This window comes from Chinchilla lanigera, unplaced genomic scaffold, assembly GCF_000276665.1.
Source record: "Chinchilla lanigera isolate Chin_1 unplaced genomic scaffold, ChiLan1.0 scaffold00059, whole genome shotgun sequence".
NCBI lineage: Eukaryota > Metazoa > Chordata > Mammalia > Rodentia > Chinchillidae > Chinchilla > Chinchilla lanigera.
The window spans coordinates 5,250,026-5,272,800 of NW_004955460.1; the positions used below are offsets into that span (position 1 = coordinate 5,250,026).

The 22,775-nt window shown below is 37.7% G+C and overlaps 1 gene segment (V, D, J or C); it reads left to right on the forward strand.

The window, feature by feature from the left end:
* Positions 1 to 1,467: 1,467 nt before the first annotated feature.
* LOC106149992 lies at positions 1,468 to 2,111 on the forward strand. The segment is given in 2 exon segments: positions 1,468 to 1,670; positions 1,771 to 2,111. Coding segments are annotated over 2 exon segments (384 nt in total).
* The last annotated feature ends 20,664 nt before the right edge of the window (positions 2,112 to 22,775 follow it).

Below are 22,775 nucleotides of genomic sequence, written 5' to 3' on the forward strand. Positions count from 1 at the left end.
TGTTAAATTCTTACACACTTACTGATCTTTCTGGATTTTCCTGTGTCCCTCAGATCTTTCTCCTCCAGCACCAGTCAGTGTTGGCTTCTTTTCAGTGCTTAGCTTTCATACTCTGGTAGAAGTAGCTTCTTGTTTGACACTTGGGTTGTTTAAATGTTTTTGACATTTTGTTTTCTCACACTCTAGCGTGACAGCAGTACTCTCCTCCCTCACTCTCAAACCATGAGCCTCTCTCCCAGGCAGGACTTTCCTGGCTCCATGTAGCAGTGCACGAGGACCTGTGATACCATCCTGCAACTGCCTTGGGCTCTGCTCTCTGACTGCTCCTGCCTTAGCCCCCGGTCCCTGTGTGCATGGTCCCTGAGGGCAGAGGATGAACAGCCGGAGTTCCTTACCTGTCTGCCTTCCCAGAGGTCACCACAGCAAGAGATGAATTATCCTAGTGAGGCCAAAACCATGACTGTCAGGGACAGTTTTTCCACATTCCATTAAGGATAGTTTAAGTATACATTTTAAATTATGAATAAATGTGGTGGGAAAAAAATCTGGATAATCACCTTTAAGTGCTATCATTTTTTTGTTATACTAATTTGATCATTTGTCTTTCCATCAATGAATCCAAGTGAAATGAGGAAGTCAGTTTCAGGGGGTACAGAGTAATGGGGGATAGAAGTGATCGAAACTAGTCTATGCACTGACCCCCTCACCAAATTTGAAACCAGGGAGGAATGTTAGAATAGAGGGTAGTGCAAGGGGTGAAAACGATGGAAATATTTAATATATACATATGATACTGTCAAAATGAAATCCACTAATCTCTATAACCAGGATGCACTAATAAAAAGATGTGGAAAAATAAATACAGCATGCATATGTCAATTTGTATTTGGGAAAAACATTAAGTATGTGGAGAATATTTCTTGGAGTGGCATACTGTAGTTTTTTAAAACTAAATCTTGCTAGACTATGTGAGGGTCGTTTTGACTTGATGAAGAAAACTCTCCTAAAAAATTGATTCAGGCATGTTCGCATATGTCAGTTTCCGTTTGGCCAGTGTCACACGTAGCCAACATCACTGATCCTATTTCTCTTAGTAAACTGGAGTCAGGGATTAGCAGAGTAGCTGTTTGAGAGTGCCCAAGTTTATACACAGATATAAGTTACAGTGTTTCAGATCAATGATGAAGAGCTTTCATCTCGGGACAAGAACATGGTGGAAGAATTAACAGAGAGAGACTGAACTCAGGGAAGTCACTGCTCCCACAAGGGACAGGCTTGTGCTATGCAGGTTCGGTATCCCTCCACATTCACACCTAGCCAGTCTCAGTCAAGAGTGCTCAGTTCCGGCTTCTCTTCCTTTGGTGAGGACTTGCGCCCGGCGGCCGCAGGGGGGCGCTGCAGGAGCGCGCAGAGGCAGGGAACCAGGGGCTCCTTCCAGGTACCGCCCCTTCTGGTCAGCAGCTGGGGTGTCTTAGAGCCACAGCTACTTCTGCCTCTCATTCAGTCAAGACCAGCGCCAACTCACTCTTGTAGAGAACCCTTCATGTGGAGTAGGGTTTGAGTTTGGAGAGGCCTTTCAGTTCTTCTCATCTGGTTCCTCTCCTTGTAAGGCTCAGGAGAAGCAGCCATGCTGTGGGCTGTGGCCCTGCTTCTAGCTTTCCTGCCTCCGGGTAAGTGTGCAGCATAGCAGCTTTTGAGCTATTTTTTCCGCAGCCAAGTCAAAGAATGCCATTAATTCTTCTTCATTATTTTGTGATGTTTCCCCAGCAGGCAGTCAAACATCTTCCAACATGGATGAGGGAATGACGGTAATGACCAGGCCACGTGGATCGTATGTGGAAATCACTTGCACTATCCATACACAAAGCAACTACATCCACTGGTACCAGTTTCAAGAGGGGAGGGCCCCACGACGCCTTCTCTATTACGACTTCTCCAAATCCAAAGCTATGTTGGATTCAGGAGTTAGGTCAGGGAAATACGATGCTTATGTGGGCACAGGAAGGACAAGTAAATTCGTAGTACGCAACGTGGAAGAAAGTGACTCTGGGGTGTATTACTGTGCAGTCTGGACCGGCACAGTGCTCCACACCTGTGCTATGCTACAATGAAAAGTTTGCTTGTGGCTGCTCCTGGTACACAGGATAGAACAGCCCCCCACTTCCGGCCTCGACTTTTACTATGGTGTGACCGGCTTCCACTTGATGATTGCACTGAGTACCCTTTGTCAGAAGTGCAGTGTTTTTGTTATAATAACTTTAAAATGATTCTTATAAGCGATGAATTTTTGAGAAACAATTTTATTCCACATTATTATGCAGGTACAGACTGAGGGTAAAAAAAGATTGTATCTACCAATGATGCATAAATATCTATCAAGGGCCTTACTCTTTCAGATCTTTCACTCTTCCTGGTCACTAACGGTGGTCATGTCGTGCACACCCAGTTTATTCCATATGTTTGAAGTGAGGACGTCAGCTTATGCTCCTTCTCAGATCTCAGGACAGGTAGCAGGCTGCTGTTCCAGGCCAGAGGCAGCTCCTACAGACCCAGGGTCATGTACCAGGTTCTACCTTCCAGATCTCCACTCAGGGTCTGCCAGATCCAGCTCTGCCCTCTCCGCCCTCTCCACCCTCTGCGTGGCCACCCCAGGGGCTGACATCTGGGTGCCCTGGAGCAGTTTCCCCTAGGGAAGGTGCAGGAGGACACGAGGTGAATCATACTTCGCCCTCACCCAAACTTTATGTCTCTTTTACAGACCAGGAGGGTCTGGATGCAAATCCTCCAAATGTCTCCTGAGGGCTGAAAAGTCAGGACCATCTACTATTGAGTGTGTGTGAACCAAGAATTTCCCCTCATATTGTTTTAAGTTTGTCTAATCTAGACTAATATGATTTACAGTACCATGGGGAGAAGACCAGAAACACACTGACTTTGAGAAGGAAGTGAAGGATGGTGGAACAAATGTCACTGAAAAGAGCGTGTGGCTTGATATGTGGGTAGATTTCATTACAATTTATGGCTTGTGGTTGGCTGCAGTTATGAAATCTCTAATGAGGGATTACTGAATAACAAGGCTACAATAACAACGGGGAGAAACAGTTGGGAATGCTCACAACACAAAATGCAATTCATTTCCTTGACACATCAGGTGCTTATGGGTTTCCGTGTCCCCAAGTAATATTTTTCCTACTGCTGAGCACCTGAAAAGTAGAAGAAAATAGGAAGCAAAAAAATCCACCCATCTCCCCACCAATTGATGGCTCACAATCTACTCAGCCAATTTTCCCATCTAGGGCTGCAGATCTGACATAGCAGTCACTTTGTAAACATCACCACAACAGGGTCCAGACAGTGTAAGTGACAGTGCCAGAGTAAACTCTCACTAAAACATTATTTTAGCTTTTTATTTTTCTTTTCTTGCCATCTTGGGAATTTAACCTGGAGCCTTCACACTGAGCTCTAGTCCAACCCCTTTATTATTACTTTTTAAATTTTGATATAGGGTCTCAGTAAGACACGATGTTGCCCTAGATAGTCTTGAACTTGCCATCCTCTTGCTTCAGATCCCCTAGAATGCTAGGATTAAGGTATGTGCCCCCCTCACCAGCCATATTGAGGCTTCTTGTGCATACTGGGTTGTCCCAGCTTTGGATTTGGAGAAGTCGTAATAGAGAAGGCGTCGTGGGGCCCTCCCCTCTTGAAACTGGTACCAGTGGATGTAGTTGCTTGCCTTTCAGGACTCTGGCTGGTCCTCTCTTTTGCTGTCTTCCTCTACATGTCTGAACTGTTCCCAAACTCCATCTTGATCCCTTGTGCTTCAGCCTGGGAAGAAGTCTGGTGCGGTGGTGGTTGGTATCGGCAGAGCCAGCCCTATGGAGGCAAGCGACTTGCAGAGTCCACACATTTCCGCTCCACACCTAAAGGGACTCCAGAGGCCACGCAGCTACTATGAGTCCACTGTGAGATGGGTCGCTGAGAGTTTTGACCCGTGTCATGCAGGTCTGGTGGCACAGAGACCAGTGATGGCATTCACCTGCAGAAGACCACAGGGCACAGGAAATCATGGCAGACTGGCATCCCAAGACAACTCTCCCCTGAAATCTACTGAATAATCTTCATGAAGTGATAATAATAAAAGAGTCCTCCTAGAGATTCTAAGAACAAATAAGATAGCAATTATGTAGCTTTTACTTTGGCAAATGAACTGTGCACTGTGGGGTCGTACAGTGATGGGCACAGCTCTGCGTGTTGCTCACTTTCAGAAAGGACTGATCTGGGCACAGGGCCCTATGATCGCGTCTCTCTTCAGACACCCCCAGAAGACCCCTCTGTATCATGGTCTGGCATCTCCTGAGGTTCCCACAGCTGAAAGCCTCCGCAGCCTTTTTCCTGGGCACTCAGCCTGGCCAGACGGGACTTTATGACTACGAATACTCATCAGCTCTTCACTCTGAGAATCAGAATGTTTTTCCTTATTTCTCAGATTGATTAAAGCTTTTATTTCAAAATGCACGCTTTATTTCCTGATAATTTTGATTTTGTTGTAAATATACGTACCGGTTTGTTATGAATTTAACTGGAGATTCCTGGAGAAGTAACTGGATCTTGGAGAAAGTACAGTCCTTAGTGGACTCATGCGCTGATATTCATAGCTGAATGTGCTTTTAGGATGTGGAGCCCAGGTAGAGAAGGTAAATCACTGGGTCCTGCCTTCCTTTGGAGGGTGTGTCTCTCACTGCCACTCTTCCCTATGCTTTGATTCCGGGCCACTATAAAGTAAGCAGCTTTGATGCTTTACTGTGTGATTCTGCCATGATGTTCCTGGACTGGATCCAGCTAACCCTAGACTGAAATGATCAGCCAAATAAATCATTTCTTCTCTTAAGTTGTATCTTACGAGAAGAAGGTCTTTTCTCTCACTAACAGGAAATTTCATCAACACAGTATTATTTCATTTTTAGTTTTAGTTAGGTTAAATATGAAGAGAAAGTATTACTTCAGTAGCAGAAAAAGAACATCCATTTCCACTTATGTGTATCTGGAAAGAATTTTTCACACATACTCAGGTACTGACAAACTCCAAATCAGGGTTTTGAGGCTCTGATATTTATTCTAATAAAAACAACAACAGAAATCTTTTTTTTAAAATGACTTACAGGGTAAGAACTGCAAAAATGAGCTACATAAAATTCTATGTCCTCTCCTTTGGTCCTAAAAGTAATTGAGTAAAGGAAGACATAGTAACCACATAGTAGCCCTTGTATTCTATCAATTCACTAGAACAAGATAATAGGCACTTACATCCCAGCACATGTCTATGACCTACCTCTTCCTCACATGAAGCTACATCATCCAGCCCTCAACCCTGATGGGCTTTAGCCCCAAGGCTCCTCCGGGTGACACCTCCCTATCACAGCAAACAAGAAAGAGGGTCTGGTGGTTATCAACTGCACTACAAATACCCATTACTGCCCACAGATGCTTTACTTGGCTTCATTTCCTATTCACTTGGGTTCCAATTTAGACATTAAATTCTTCACACTGTCTGACTATCTCAGAGAGAAGACAAGGTCACTGATTTAATTTCCTAGGGATTTCCAGTAATCATGAACCATCCAGGGCAAAACTGCTGGGTAGGACAAGATGGAATTCATATCAGTTTTGCTCCCACTCATATCACTTAGGTTATACTAGATATTCCATGATCTCCGCTTTTCAGGGGTCTTCATAAAGCTCTGCAAATAAATCAGTTTATAGAAAAAAAGAACTGATGCTGAGTGCCTGTTAAAAAGAAAAAAAAAAAAGGTTGATGTCACTTCAATGGGACTTTTGTGCCATTTTGAGTACTGTTAGAGTTTGTTAACTTTTAAAAATGCATTGTGACATTTATGACCAGTTATCTGTGGTCCAGAGATACTGCTCAGCCCATCAAACTTGTCAGGACAGACTAAGCAGAGATCCTAAGCCAAAGCCAAAGTCACATTGAGCACCCCTTCTGGAAGAGAACCTTTCTAGACATTCTGTCCCAGGACCCTTTTCATTAGTGGAGAGGAATGTTTAAGATGACCACATAGGTCTTACCTGAGTGAGACCCTCAGTAGTGCCCCTCTGTTCTTGTGAAGGTGCTTCAGCATGAAATACCATGGATGAGCTGCACGGAGAGGGTTTAGCCTTAGCAGAGAAAGTGCTACACAAGACATAGATTTTACAGGTGAATAAAATATAAAGACTACATATTTCCAAAAATAAACCCCAATATACATTTTGGTCACTTATTAAGTTTAGGATGACAGATAGAGTTGGAAGAGCAGAGTATTATATGAATGCCCTTCCTGGTTCTGACACCACTGAGGGCCTCATCTCAGGAGGACAGAAACTACAATAGAAAAAAGATAGGGAAAAGAAAACCTAAAAGCAAGGGCTGATGAACCTCATGCATTAGTGTGTGCAAAGATGCAATGAAAATGTTGAAAAGTGATGAGCATTTTTATTGTCATCACTTTGTAGCTCAATTACTAAGATTTTTCTCCAGTGAACACCTCTTCTCACAGGTACCACCTGTATGATATGGCATTAGCCATCTTTTTCCTCACTGCTCTTGTCTGTCATGAGGAAATTGTGATATCCACCCCCTCAGAAGTGGTAAGAAAGACAGTACCAGAAATCATCCATAACATTGGCAGAAGTCTACAGGAGAGATTAGATGTAACATTAATTATAGAAGCTTAATACCACAGGAATAATAAGCATTGCTTTAAATCATGGGAGGCTGGAGGGAGAAGAAAGAAAGGGGATGAAAAAAGGAATTAAGATGTTTTATGTGTTTGTACCAATTCCACGCAAGGAATGTAAACATTTTTTTTCTGCAAACATACTAATAAAGAAGTAAATAAAGTTTTTGAAAAATCCTGTTTTTAAAAGAGTTTGTGAGTAAAATGCAAAGTTGTCTCATCTAGGACTCATCAGATCCTTGCGGAACAGTAATGAGGGATCCACAGAGAGACTCCCCACGGTTAGTCTCCATCAGCCTTTCAGACCTCAAACTGAAGGGTGAATGCAGGGAATGAGACACCTGATTCCTACTGCATTTGAAGGAGGAAATCCATACAGGCTAAGAAAAACCGTGTCTTAGTGTTCTATCAACACAGATAGAAATACTCTACACATAATACAAAGAAAAGTTCGAGAAGCACATAACAACCTCTTTAAAACACAATGGATACTTTTCTAATGAAAGGATAATAAAATTCCCAAATTTTTGAGAATTGTTTTCCTGAGGGAATAAATGGTTTTGAAATATTCTGTGCAGTTTTAATATTATAAATGACATACTGGGATTGTATGATTGAAAATATTAACAAAGTTATTTTGTCTTGCTTGATAACAAGAGGAATAGTAAGACTTAATAGCATCGTTGAATTCTCACAATATGTCACATATGAATGTCTGATGGTTTTATGCATTGCCCTTGTATCATATGATAATGTAAGTCTATTGATCTTGCAGTGTGTCATCATCGCTGAGTAGTGGATGAGAAAGATTACCTGGGAGAGGACATTTTAGTTCAGTCACCAGAAGGAACCAGAAGAGCTGCTACATCAGCACAAGAGAGCTTCAGGGAAACAGCAGCAAGCTGAAACTTCTACAATTATTTACTCAATCACATGAGAAAAAATTTGTACAAGCTTTTGCAACATATACAGGAATTTTTGTCAGGGGACAGGGCCGGAATGGGATGGTTTGTTATGTGACACATGTCAAAATAGTTTAAATAATTGCATTGGGACGGGGGAGACACAGTGGCCAAATAAAACATCTCTGAGAACAAAGTACTTTTAATTCTGCTGACTGTTGTCCTGTAGATTCTGCTCTAAACTCTAACCATGCATCCCAGGAGTCCTGAACTGTTGTCTAGAAAGTCCCTTCCTTTTCTGCATTCACTTAAAACTCCTTTGGCCAGTGTCTTCCTACATATTAACACTTATAAAATGGTATATTCAATAAAGATATATGCATAGAAATTGAACCCTAAGGAGCTTAAATAATGTAGCCAACATACCGTAGAATTATGTTGTATAGAAGGTTACATTTGTCTTTGGGTATTAAAACTAACATACACAGGGATCATTTAATGACCTGTACTACTTGTCAGATTAATGAATCAATCAAAAGAAGAAAGCATAAATTCAAATATGTAGGGCTAGGGATATAACTCAGTGGCACATCACCTGTCTGGAAAGCATGAGGTTGTGAGTTCAATTCTTGATAAAAAAAAATCAAATATGTAAGTCCCATTGAGATATATATCCATATATGTGGAACTAATATTAAGGAAATGTGTTCCCTTTTTTTATTACTAAGTAAAATGTTCATAGAAACTGTTCCTTACAATGTACTTGGAGATCTGTATGCATATTCATGATTGTGTATCTGAAAACTCTTGGTATCATATTCAACAGATCCTACTCTTTCTTTTTATGACCCAGAAATCTTGGATCAAATAGGAATACTAAAAAAAAATTACAAATATGTTGTCCTCCAAAACATAGCAATGTAAAAAATTAAGTGTTATGAATGGAACAAAATAGTGGGCAATGAAACAAAAGACTTTTTCTTCCAATAGACTGCTGCATGCAAAACATGTATAATAATATCAGTGTCTATAACTACATTAATTGTGAACCATTATTAAGCTACAAACTTTGATCAAGGAATGTATCTACGAAATTTACTCACTACTGTAAAAGATTGCAGAATAACTATCTCATACCCTAATATACACAGTAATAATTTTGTCTTCCAGTTAGTCTGGCTAAGCTACTCACAGCTCTTACAAAGCATAGGGAAACAGAAGAAATTCCAGCAATAAAAAAGAATTCATGGATGAGTGTTTCTAAAGCAACATTTGAAGAACAACATGAAGGAAATAAATTGCTCTCCCAGGGAGGGTCATATTTCATTAGTAAAACATGGATGGTTCTGTGAGATCTTCAGTTTCTGTGAGATCTTCAGTATCTTATTGTTGCTTTACACCAGAGACATGATAAATTGGCACAATAACAGACATCACTGTCAAGATTCTTATTGTTTGGATCTGAAACATCTCCTCAGAGTCTCATGTCTTTGGAAGGTGGTTGGATCACAGGGACACCGTGTTCATCAGTGGATTCATCCACAAGTGAGTTCAGTGACTGAGTGTGCTGTTGGGAGTTGGGTGTTTGTTGGAAGAGGTGGGTCCAGGGGCATGACCTAGAAGAGTACATCTTCTTCCCTGTATCCTCTCTTCTTTCTGCTTCCTGGTAGCCGTGCTGTGAGCAGCTTTCTCCTATCAGACCCTTCTACAATGCTCCTTCTGCCTTGGATTTATCTGACCACAGAAGGACACAAACCAAAATAAACCTCTCCTCCTTTAAATTGTGGATTTTGAGTATTATGTCCTACTGGCAAGAAAGATACTAAGACATTGGTTTTGTTTTTACAGGCAGAATTCAAGAGTTGTGGAGCTAGGAAAGCTTCCACTTAGATTTCATAAGAAATACTGGAAAGTCAGAAAATATTCCCCCTCAGCAGCAATATGTGAAGCTGTGAGAATGAAGCCAAAGGTATAGTGGGGACCTCAGGAAGCTGAAGACAGGAATATGGAACATGTGCTAATAAAAGCCATAGGCAGTGAGCAAAGCCACCCTGAAAGAAGTCATGAGGCCTGAAGCAGTAACGCCACAAGGATAGGACTGTCCAAGTCTTTTGGAGCTCACATTTTGTTCCAGGTGCTGTACACAAAGATATAGGATTTAATTTTTGCCTTGCTGAGATTTCTGATTTGTTTTGGTCCCACCAGTTTCTATCCTCCTATTTTTTTTTTCTCTTGGAACGGGAATGCTTACCCTACCCCATTGTATGTCAACAGCATTTAACTTTCCTTTTGGTTTTTAAAAGGGCTCACAGCTCAGAGTTTGCCTTGAGTCTCAAAGGAGACTTGGATCATGGATTTTTCAGCAATGCTAAAACTATTAAAAGAGTTCAGAGATGGGCGAAATGTATTTTGCATAGTGAGATGCACACGAATCTTTGGGGACCAGGGGCAAAATGTTATGTTTTAGATCTGAAATATTCCTGTACAGTTTCATGTGCTTGAAAGTAATTTGGATCAGAGCCAACTGTACTGATCACTGGATTCATCCACTGGTGAGCTCAGCAGTTGAAAGAACAGCATTTGTTTTTTTTTGTTTTGTTTTGTTTTTTTGGTTTTTCTCCGGTACCGGGAACCAAACCCACAACCTTGCGCTTGCCAGGCAGGCGCTTTTGCCGCTGAGCTAAATCCCCAGCCCCTAAGAACAGCATTTGGAACCTTGTGAACTTGAACTCAAATCCTAGATCAATTAGAATTATCTAACTCTCAATTTCCCACGAGTATTAATTGGTATAATGATTAATAGCAGAATTTGAAAGAAATAAGTATATAATTTATGGTAGGCCTCATAATTATAATTTTTTTTTCTCCTTCATAGCCAGACAGCCTTGGGCTAGTGCTTGTTATTCTGAAGCAGGCAGAAAGGAAGTGGAAAGGAGATTTAAGAGCTAAGTGTAGCATGTCAGTTCCCCAAACTATATTCTTCCACACAGCAATATCCTTCCTGCATCTCTATTCAGAAAAGACAAACATTTCTTGTTTGTAAAAAGAGGGGCTGCACCAGGTATGTTTGTCTGTAGGTGTGGTATAAGTAGAGTAGCAGCTGTAACACATTTAACCTTCAGACCAAAAGATCATCAAAGACAGAAGGATGACAGATGGTAAAGGAACTAACGACCTGTCTTAGAATGAACTCAACTGGCTTCTTCTAAACACTGCCCTTCAGTTTTCACAAACAAAAAGATTCATTACTTTCCAAAAAGCTATTGTACTATGAAGAAACATATTTTATACTATTTATGTGATGACCTGTGTTGTCAAAATTATGCAGGACCATGAACATAAATGGCTCATAGAAGAATTGTTTATCTTTTGCACATGTCATCTAATGTATTTATTGTGGTTGAGGGAATTGTCTGCTCATGTTTCTTATTGGAAGGAGCTCCCAGTTAGATTTGATTTCATTAAAAACCATCAATATTACAAAAAATGTCTACACTACTATTTTGATTCAAGATGGCAAATAAACCTTGAAATGAAAACTGACATACAAATTTGCACCTTTTTATGGTCTAATAAATTCATTTGAAAATGGTCAACTCTGAAAGTTTTCATTGTCAAGCTTGGAACAGTGATACAAAATATTACTCAATGAAATTCAAACTTGTTCTTCAGATGATTTCTATAGATATATTTATTAAATCCTCATCCTATTTAAAGTTGTGTTTAAATTGTCCCTAGTGGCCATCTCAGGTTCTAGTGAGTGGAGTGTGTTATTATGTGTTGTATAAACAAGACTGAGAACTGAAATCATTGACTTGTATACACATCTAAGACGTTTCCATTTCTTCTTACAAAGTAAGGCTTTAGAGCAGAAATTATGCATCTGGGATAGAGAAAATAACACATTTTTAACACTTACCTTATTACAGTCTCTTTTCTCAACACGTGGTTTCATCTGAACCTTACAGAGTCCTAAGAAATGGGTCTCATTCACTCCATCTCATGGATTAGGAAGCTGAAGTTATGAGAAGTGTGAGCACCCAAGGTCACCGCACCAGGAAATATTGCCATCTGAACTTGATCTTTCTGATTTAAAAGAATCTTTTCCCTACTCAACCTTCTAAGATGGTAACTTAAATTCTTTCATAAGAATCTTCTTTAAATTCAAATAAACCAGTTATTGTTCATTGTGGCAGCCACTCTGCAGTCTCCATCATTACAGCAGCAAACATAGGTCTTTGTTGCCTATTGTGACAATCATCTCCTTCACAGGTCTGTGTCACCAGAAGTGTTCTACTGAGTAGCCTCTCCCTTCTTTCCAATCCTGTTTTTAATGTTCTTAAAGCACAGAGCTGATCATGGATCTTTCTTCCTTAAAGCTCCCCCCAAGTGCTCTTTACTGATAGTTTTTATTTATTTACAAATATATATCTACTTGAAAGGAAAATTTTTTCACACTCTTACTTTGTCAAACTCAATGTACTTAATGAAACTTCCTCTATCCCTTTCCCAACCTGTGTTTCTCTCTTCCATTCTCTTGGACACAAAGAGCTTGGCAATTGCACATTCGTTTTCATCACTTTAGAAACTACCTTACAAGGCATGAGTTAGATATCTTATCAGAGGTAATGTTTACTTACTGCAAGTTTTAAAAGAATCTATCATTTCTTTGCAGTTAAAAATGTTTGATCATCATATTTTAAATATTTACATATATTCAGTCTTTTTCTTTAATTTTTTTTCATTTTATCATTCCATTATTTTTATGCCATTGGCATATTATATCAGTAGCTTTGTAGTAAGCACAAGATCTACTATGACACATGTCCATTCACTGCTGTTTTTTTAACAGTTCTTTTCATATTATGGCATGTTCTTGAATCTATATATAATTTCAGATCAACTTTTTTTACTTTAAAAAATAAAAGAAGAAAAACACATTGACAAACAGACAACAATTTACAAAATAGCAGAAGAATATAAACAGTACAGAGTTACAAACAAAGTGGTAGGAAATTAACAATGCTTGTTGTATTATGTATTGATATCTTCAAAGTGGTTTCTCAGGAAAACAGAGACATGCACTACTGATCAGTCGAGTAATCATTAACTGTTTCCTTCAGTAAAGCAATAGAAGACAGTATTTCAACTATGTTAGCTGTCCTGTATATACATACTTACATAATTTCTCCTTCTTTCCCTTCTCTTTTCCCACACCCCAATTGCCCCTCACTTTTGAGCATTTTTCTTTCATTTCACAATGTCTTTCATAGCTCCTAGTTTTTATTCACTCTTTCAGGTCTTAACTAGTGAGACAATACGGTGCTGACACATGCCGGCCTGATTTATTTCACTTATGAGTATGGTCTCTAGTTGTGACCATTTACCTATAAAAGCCTCGAGTTTATCTTTCTTTATAGCTGAGTAATAGTCTATCATATAAAAGTATCACAATATTTATCCAATCCTCAGGGGATGGACATTTGGATTGCTTCCACAGTTTAGCTACTACAAATGGCACTGCTATGAACATAGATGCACATATATCACTGCGATATGATGTTTTTAGATCTTCTGGGAAAATACCCAGAAAGGGAATAGCTGAGTTGAATGGGATCCCTAGGCCTAGTTTGCTGAAGAAACTCCATACTGATTTCCACAGTGGTTTCACCAGTCTGCATTCCCACCAGTAGTGGAGAAGAGTTCCTGTTTCTCCACAGCCTCACCAGCATTTGTTATTGGTTGATTTCTTAATGCTAGCCATTCTTACTGGTGTGAGATGGAATCTCAATGTTGTTTTAATTTGCATTTCTCGAATGACTAATGATGTTGAACATTTTCTCATGTATTTATTTGCCATTTGTATTACTTTATCCGAGAAGTGTGTATTCATCTCAGCTGCCCATTCTTGGATTGGGTCTTTGAATTTGGGGGAGCTACTATTTTTTAATTCTTTATATGTTCTAGATAGAAGTCCTTTGTCTGAGGGACAGTCAGCTAAGATTTTTTCCCAGTTTGTGGATTTTCTTTTGACTCTGCTGGTGATTTCTTTAGATGTGCAGAAACTTTTCAGTAGGATGATATCTCAGCTGTTGATTCTTTGAAGTATTTCATGTGCAGTTTGTTTTTTGTTCATGAACTCTGCCTACCCCTATGTCTTCAAGGTTCTTACCTACTTTCTCTTCCAATAGATTTAGTATTTCTGTTTTAAAATTGAGATCTGTGATCCATTTTGACTTGAGCTTGGTGCATGGTGATAGACTTGGGTCTATTTTCAGTCTTTGGCAGGTGGCAAGTCAATTTTTTAGGCACCATTTATTAAAGAAACTATCGTTCTTCCAGTGAGTTTGTTTGGCCCATTTATCAAAGATTACGTGGTTGAGTGTATTTGTGGTTGTGGCTGTTTCTTCCAGTCTGTTCCATTGATCCTCAGGTCTGTGATGAGTTGCAACATTCTATTTGCTAGTATTTTATTGAGTATCTTTGCATCTATGTTCATTAGGGAGGTTGGTCTGTAGTTCTCTTTCTTGGTTGGGTCTTTCTCTGGTTTTTGTATCAGTATAATACTTGCCTCCAGAAATGAGTTAGGGAGAATTGCTTCCTTTTCAATTTCATTGAGGAGTTTGAGGAGTGTTGTTATTAAATCTTCTCTGAATTTCTTGTAAAATTCTGCTGTGAATCCATCCTGGGCTTTTCTTTGTTTGTAGGATTTTAATCACATTTTCAATCTCATTAATTGATATTGGATTGTTTAGGGTTTTTATATCTTCTTGACTCAGCCTTGGTAATTTGTACATATCTTGAATCCGTCCATTTCTTCTGAGTTTTCTATCTTATAGAAGTAAAGATTTTCAAAGTAGGTATTAATGATCTTCTGAATTTCTGTAGAATCTGAAGTAATTTCATCCTTTTCATTCCTTATTGCATGAATTTGAGTTCTTTTCTTTCTTTTTTTGAGAAGGTTGGCTAGGGGTATATCAATTTTATTTATTCTTTCAAAGAACCAACTTTTTGATTCACTTATTTTTTGTAGGGTTTTCTTCATCTCAATTGCGTTAATTTCTGCCCTGAACTTTATAATCTCCTCCCTTCTGTGGGCTTTGGGCTTGACTTGTTCTTCTTTTTCTATAAGTTTCAGGTGCAGCATTAGGCTATTTATTTGTTCTCTTTCTGTTTTCCTCATGGGTGAGTTCACCACTATAAGTTTCCCTCTGAGGACTGCTTTCATCGCATCCCACAGATTCCGGTAAGTTGTATTTACATTTTCATTTGTTTGTAGGTAGTTTTTAATTTCTTTTAAAATTTCTTCTGTGACCCATTGGTTGTTCAGGTGTTTTTTGTTTAATTTCCAAGGTTTGTTGTGTTTTTGGAGTTCCTTTTGTCATTAATTTCCAATTTCATTGCACTGTGTTCAGATAATAATGCATGAGATAATTTCAGTTCTTTTGCATCTGGGTGGGTATGCTCTATGGGCAGGAATGTGATCTATTCTAGAGAAAGTCTCATGTGCAGTTGAGAAAAATGTGTATTCTGATGTTGTGGGATGGAACACTCTGTATACATCTACTAAGTCCATTTGTTTGCAGCTTTGGTTCAGATCTGTTATTTCTTTGCTGATTTTTTGTCCAGTTGACCTATCTCTTTGTGTCAAGGGGATGCTGAAGTCCCCTATTACAATAGTGTTATTAATTATATGGGTTTTCATATCTGTTAATATTTGTCTTATACAGTTTGGTGCTCTGATATTTGGTGCATACATGTTTATGATTGTTATCTCACCCTCTTGTAGTTTTCCCTTAACAAGTATATAATGACCTTCTTTATCTCTTTTGATTGTTGTTGGTTTGAAATTTACATTGTCTAAAACGTAATAGCTATACCTGCCTTTTTCTGGGTTCCTGTTGCATGGAGGATTGTTTTCCATCCTTTGACTTTCAGTCAATGTATTTTCTTTTGAGTAAAATGTGTTTCCTGTATACAGCATATCATTGGATTTTGTTTCTTAATCCACTCTACCAGTCTATTTCTTTTTTTTGTTTGTTTGTTTGTTTTTGTTTTGGGTACCAGGAATTCAGTCTGTTTCTTTTGGTGAATTGAGGCCATTTTGTATTTATGGTTATAACTGATATGTCATGACTTATCATTGTCGTGTTATTTACTTGTGTTGGTTTCCTGCTTTTTTCTACCTGTTTAATTGCTTCTGCTTCTTGATGGTTCCTTTCTACTGATGTTCTTGAAATTGTGGTCATATTTTTGTCTGTCTAGAATATCTTTTAGTGCTCTTTGCAACAACGGTTTGGCACTCATGAAGTTCTTCAATTGTTCATTGTTATGGAAACATTTTATGTCTTCATTTAATTTGAGGGATAGCTTGGCAGGGTACATCTGTCTTGGTTGGAAGCTGTTTTGTCTCAGAACCTGTAATACTTCACTCCTAGCTCTTCTCTATTGGATGGTCTGTTTTGAGAAGTATGCTGTGATTCTCATGGTCTTTCCTTTATAGGTAATCTGTTTCTCTTCTCTAGCAGCTTTTAATATTCTGTTCTTTTGCTGGAAGTCTGGGAACTTGACTATTATATGTCTGGAGGTAGTTTTATTTTGGTTGTGGTTAGTTGGAGTTCTGTATGCCTTACTTCCCTGTATATCAGGTTCTGTTTCCATGCTTGGGAAATTTTCTGCTATTATTTCTGCAAATATCCTTCTTATATCATTTGTGTTGCCTCCTGCTGTTTCATTCACTCTTATTACTCCTATATTATTCCTCTTTGCCTCATCTTGCAGCTGTTGAATTGCTTTTTCCTGGTTCCTTGTTGATTTTAAGAGATCCTTTCTTTCACAAACACTAGCTGCCATGCTGTCCTCAAAATCTGAAATTCTATCTTCGGCTTCATCCAAGCAGTTTTGGCAGCTTTCAGTGGAAGCTTTGATTTCCTGGATGTCTCTTTGAATCTGGTTCATATGTTCTAATTCATTTCTATATTTTTCATTTAATGTTTCTGACCATTGTCTATGTTTTTCTGTTTTTTTTAATGTTTCTTCTTTAGGTGTGCTGAGCAGTTCTTTCATTATTATTGTCATTTCATTTTTTGCCTGAGAGATTATTTCTGATCTCATCTCTTCTCTGGCCTTAGGGAGTTGTTTCTTTACTTCCATTGCAATCATTTCAGCCATTTCAGGTGTGTGTTTACCAAGTTCTCTTATTTCGATGTCTCCTGGACTTGTTCTGAGTGGGGTGGAGTTCTGAGATTGTGTTTTCAGATCAGCTTATTTAGCCTACTTCTAAGCTCAGGCCCCAAAATAACTAGGTAAATAAAAAAATAAAATGTAGTAATTCCTATTGAAATTACAATAAATTTACATATGGATTTATAGAGTACTGGCATTTTTATAATAGGTATTTCTTCATAAGTTTATTCATGTTCCATTGGAAACCATTAGTAAAACTTCATTTTATGCTCTTAATTTACATTTTTCTTTTCTTTTTGAGACAGGGTCTTGTTATGCAGTTCAGGCTGGACTTGAGCTCACTTTGCAGTACAGGCTGGTCTCAAACTTGCAACAATCCTCCTACCTCAGCCTCCAGAGTGCTGGGATTATAGGCATGTGCCATCACGCCTGGCCTATATTTTCTTATAATTTAATAAGAGATTATATAGTTCTTTAGTCATTCCTTTATATTTTATTACTTAATTCCTCATAGCTCTGGAAATACAGATGATTCTTAAGGCTTTTGATTATTTTCCTCTTAGTCTTGGAATAAGAAAAACTATGGACCAAAGGTACTGATTTGGCATCAGTCATTAGTACCAAACAAACAAAGGGGAAGTGACACTTCTGGTAATACAACTTATCTTGTTTAAGAAAATATTTCCAATAAATAAGTAATAACATTTAGATATTGACAAGCCTTTTTCAAACATAGTTTTCATCCCATTTTCTTGTCCTCTCCAATTGGGCTGGTAGCAGTGAGTTATTCTGAATAAACTCTTGTTCACCACTACTCCATTTCTCCAAACACAAGGGCAGAGACTATGTCTGTTTTAAGAACTTTGACCAGGATAGTGTGGGTTTGGAGTGATCCTCAGGGCCACTGGGGCAGTTGTGCACCTCATATGTGCACATGTGAGGATATGGATGATTCTGGCAATTTTCGTCTTCTTCACTGAGATATGAGACATAAGATCACAGAACTGCTTCCAAGAGGTGTTTTCTTTCAACATATTATAAGCCTAGAACTTTTTCCACATCCTATTTCAAATAAGGAATCTGCAATTTCATAGGAGACAGAATTCTAAATTTTACTCTGGTATACTAAATGAAAAATTCAACTTATTTTAGCATTTGGCATTGTTCCAATAGTGAATCTTTATGCTATGTGGTAAATGTGGCTTTATTGAAAAAGGAGACCTTTGTTGACATTTCTCAACTGTGTGGGCACAATTTCATTTTCAGTTACTAAAGAGCTTCCTCTTTTCAGAAATGTATTCCTGAATTAATAACAGAGGCGTCCTGGTGTTTGTGAGAACATACACCCCTTTCCTTTGATGGGATCTCTGAGCAGTTTCAACCCAGTGGAACACCTGGAAATATAAAACAAAACAAACAAAATAAAAGACTTCTCAGAATATTTTTGCTGGTAACTAAGACAAGCAGTTGGTTGACCAAATGCTCTAGGTCTCTCCCTCTCCTGGAATTACTCTTTCCTTTTTATTTGACCTTTTCCAATGGTCATTGCCTCCATGGAAATGGAAGTTTAAGAAGTCAGTATATGAGAAAACTTAAAAACTCCTAGAAGGTATAAAACCTATTTTCAAGGATGTCCAGAGGAACCCAGAAGGTTGACAGTAGGAGAGATTTATAAAGACATTCTGGACAGTGTATTAGCACAGGTTGGACCAAGATATTTGCAGGAGGGATTAAGTTCACAGCAACTCCCCTTGGTAAGTAACTTTTTGCTATTTTTACCCAATAGTGAAAAACTAACATGTTTTGGAGAAAAAAATATTTACCATAAAACTTATATTAGTCTGACAAGTTCTGGGTTTCAGAACATGAACTGATTAAGACATCACTGAGTATAAACATTCTAAAACAATTCAGAAGTCTACTATCAAGAGAAATTTTATTCAAAAGAGGAATTGCTTTATAATCAATCCAGATTTCTATCCTTACATCCATAGGATGGCAAAGTTACCTGTAAATAATATTGACTATATGCCTATCATATGTTATAATGCATGTTTATTATTATTGGTTGTTTTTAAAATTTAAGAAATATTAAGTAACTAAAATTACACTTTAGGTCAAGAATTGACTTTATATATGAAAAAAACATTTAAGGGAAGAGACATAGAAGCTTCTTGCAACTCCTGAGAAAAGACAAAACCAGATTTCCCAATGTATGTGATGTAAGAGCGCAGATAGAACCCTGCTGACCAGGCAGAGTAGGCTCTGTCCTTTGTTTCCTAACTACACTGCAATCTATTTAATTTTGCTTGAGCTTTGTCTTTGTTTAATGTTGGCAGAACCAACTGCTCTTTTTATGTAAATGTTGAAAAGTGCAAAAGGTAATTTTTGAGGGATTTTTAAAAGACAGTATATAAAAAAAGGGCAGAACATTAAAGTTTTGGTACTGGAACAACACTCAGTTACAGGCAGTTTTCTTTCAATTCAGCATGGCAATGTGGCCAGGGGAAGCAGGAATGCAAGTGCTGGAGGTTGCAGGGAAGATGCTGGCAAAGAGCTATGGAAATGACTCCTGGTTTGGACCCTAGTTACAGTGGAATCTCGACAGAGCAGGGAATGTGGTCCAGGTGCCTCAGGGCAGGTCTGCCCCCCACTCAACATGAGAGAGATCATCAAGGAGTTTAGAGCTACTGTGGATGCCTTGGGATGGAAGAATTATACTTGTTACTTCTTTCTTGAAAATTTTTAAAATCTTTGGTTTCCATATTTTTACTTTATTCTAAAAATCATCAGTGAGAAAAAAAGAAAAGATCTGCTAAACTTGACATTTGGTCACAGAATTAACGGTTCACTTTTGGCTCCAGGATGCATAATATCTAATGACAAAGCACTTCATTGTGTGATCCTATTCAAGAATTTAAAAGGTGCATTTTTTTCTTTTTAAAATTCAGTTCAGCAATTTATTTTTCTTTGCATGGACAAGGGAGATCATCTTACAAGGATTATTCTAGCCCATTGGATCCACTGAAGTAGAAGCTTTGAAGTATTTTTATAAAGTTCATAAAGCATTGAAAAATTGAATTATCTATCTATGTATCTATCTATGTATCTATGTATCTATCTATGTATCTATGTATCTATCTATGTATCTATGTATCTATGTATCTATCTATCTATCTATTATCTATCTATCTCACTTTCCCTAGTGGTTGAGATCGTATGAAGAAATTAACTTTTAAATTGAAAAACACTTTCTGGTCTCCTTTTTACAAATGTACTCACTGTCAGATGTAGCCATTATATTAAACAAGGACACTGATAAGTTCTCTGGGAAATTCATAGGGAAGGATATGATTTTGATTCTGAAGTATGACTTCCGGGACTATCGCTTTCTATGTAGCCATCCATCAGCAAGTAAATTCTGATTCAACAATTATTACTGTATTGAAATCATTAAAATTCTTGCTGATTTTAGACATTGTAAACTACATAAAGGTAAGCAAAAATTATCGATATAACTATTATTTTCTTATATATCTATTCAGTAATTGTATCTATGTACATTTTATTTTTGTTTTACTAAATTAGGGATATAATAGACAATAATGGATATGCCTTTCTTTTTCTTACTTTACACTACTTCATGAACATTGTTCACAAATGTTCGTATATTATCCACTAACTGAGCAAGTCTTGAAACTTCTCATCTTTAGCTGATTGTACATTGAAGATAATGAGGTACATCTCAAATGAATTTGTAAGGATTAATTGAAATTAAATACGTAGTTACCTATCCCAATAGCTGGCAGTTGGTAGGTGATTCATTATTAATTCCTTCTCCTCCATTTAATTTACCACCCATTCAAACCTATATAAATTCAGGAATACTAATAAATTTATTGACCACCATCTAATAAACTGCTCACATATGAAGAAATTTTCAGTATCTGCAACATGCTTTTTTATTTCTCATACTAATAATACTTGCTTCCAAAAGTGATTAGTATCTAATCGACATTACCTCAAATATTTTCTGACTGAATGCAACATTATCATTCTTTCCTGAGTAGTTGTCTATGAAAGCTAAAAAAATGAGGATATTTTCTGCATTCCTTGGTTATATAAATTTACAAATATATAGATAATATGGTTACATTCCTATCTATAATGTTTAATTTAATTGATTTACACCTACAGTTAAAAATTGTATCAAAACAAATATCAACTAAGCTACACTATTTCTTTTTCCTTAAATTTCATTTAAAAGTTTAAATACTTTTTATTTATCAATTGAAATATATACCAGTATTTTTAAAAATATAATAAACATAAAATAAGCATAAAAACATAGATTAAATAAAAAATTATGCAAAAGATACAGCAGACTAGCACTGACTTAACAGAATATGCTGAAACACTATTAATTTGACACTATTCAATTCGTACTTCAAGGTAAATAAGGATTATAGTGATTATATAGTGACATAAAAGGCAGTTCTTTTACAAAAACTAATAGTTCTTAGTACATATTTCACTGACCTATGACTTTCTCCTCAGTTTCTTGTTTTTGCTTTATGTAGTTAGGTTCTTTGCTTAGTGAAATTTCATTAAAAATATTTCTCATCATCTTCCTATGTTACTCTAGTTGAATGTCCTTTGGGAATCTGCACCTGGTGGTGTCAGAGAATGTTTTATCCCCCAAACCAATTAACAACTTACAAAACAAAAGAAAAACATTTTTTCATTCATTATCATTCCATTTATGTATTAAGTAAGTACAAATGATTTAGACTTTAATCCCAAGTAATAATACCAAATACATGTTAAATTCCTTTGCGTTTTTCTTTTATCAGTGCTATCTCCAAAAACAGTGTAAAGTGAGATCATTTTAGGTAGATTTTGTGCCCCAGTTGTATTTTGGGGTAAAGTGCTGAAAGAACACCTTTGCATGTGAGAGGCTACACACAGAATGTACCGTAAAGCAAGCCCCATATCGTGAAGGATAATTTAAGGACACAAAGCCTCATCTTATATTCCTATGCTGTCTGTTTAAATTCAACATGTCTGAGATTTTACGACAGAGCTAAGATCTGTAGACTTCTCCTCCATCCCTTGTGCCTTATTTGAGTTAGACCTTATAGCATGATAAACACTTGAGGCTGAAAAGAGAAACATGCTTGACTATACAAACTTGGGATCATGTATTTAAACTGCCTATTTCAGAACCAATTAAGAAGACCTAAGGTAAAGCCCACATTTAGAGTCAGACCACCAAGCAAAGGTCAAAAGCTATATGCAAAGAAGAAATAAGACAGTCAGGGATTATATAGCAAGAAACAGTAAAATTTTATGCTCAAAGGGGAATAAATGTATGGAGGAATACATACTTGCTATTAACTGATAAGACAAGACACACACCAAATTTTCAATTCTGATGTTTTTCCATCATAAAATTAGAAAGGGACTCCCACACATGATTCCTACAGGAAGAAACTGTTAAGTGTAAAGAGGAAAGTGCCATCGGTATTTATTTTGGGGAATGGAGGAAGTGATCCTTAAAAAAGCCATCACACATGACCATGGCATTAGAGCAATGGGCCTCCTAACACTGATGTCACACACAGACAAGGACTTCAACGTACAGACAGAGCCAGGAAGGTAGCACTTAAGTCACTTAGGTGGCTTTGAGGACCAGGCCTCTCTAGTCACTCTTCTTGGAAGGGCCAAGCCAGGAATGGCAAGCTGGGTTTTGCCATGTGCTGACTGAAGTCAGATGCAGGAAAACTGAGGACAGATGAATGTGTTTCCCACCCTAGTTGCCATGGATGGAACTGTAAGGCCAAAGTGTTGAATATCTATGAGGAAAGGCAAGGCTTTGTCCTGTGAGAGTAAATGTCTGTTACACCACAATTCATCATAGCTAAATCTTGGAAGTAGGCTATATGCCTAGCAG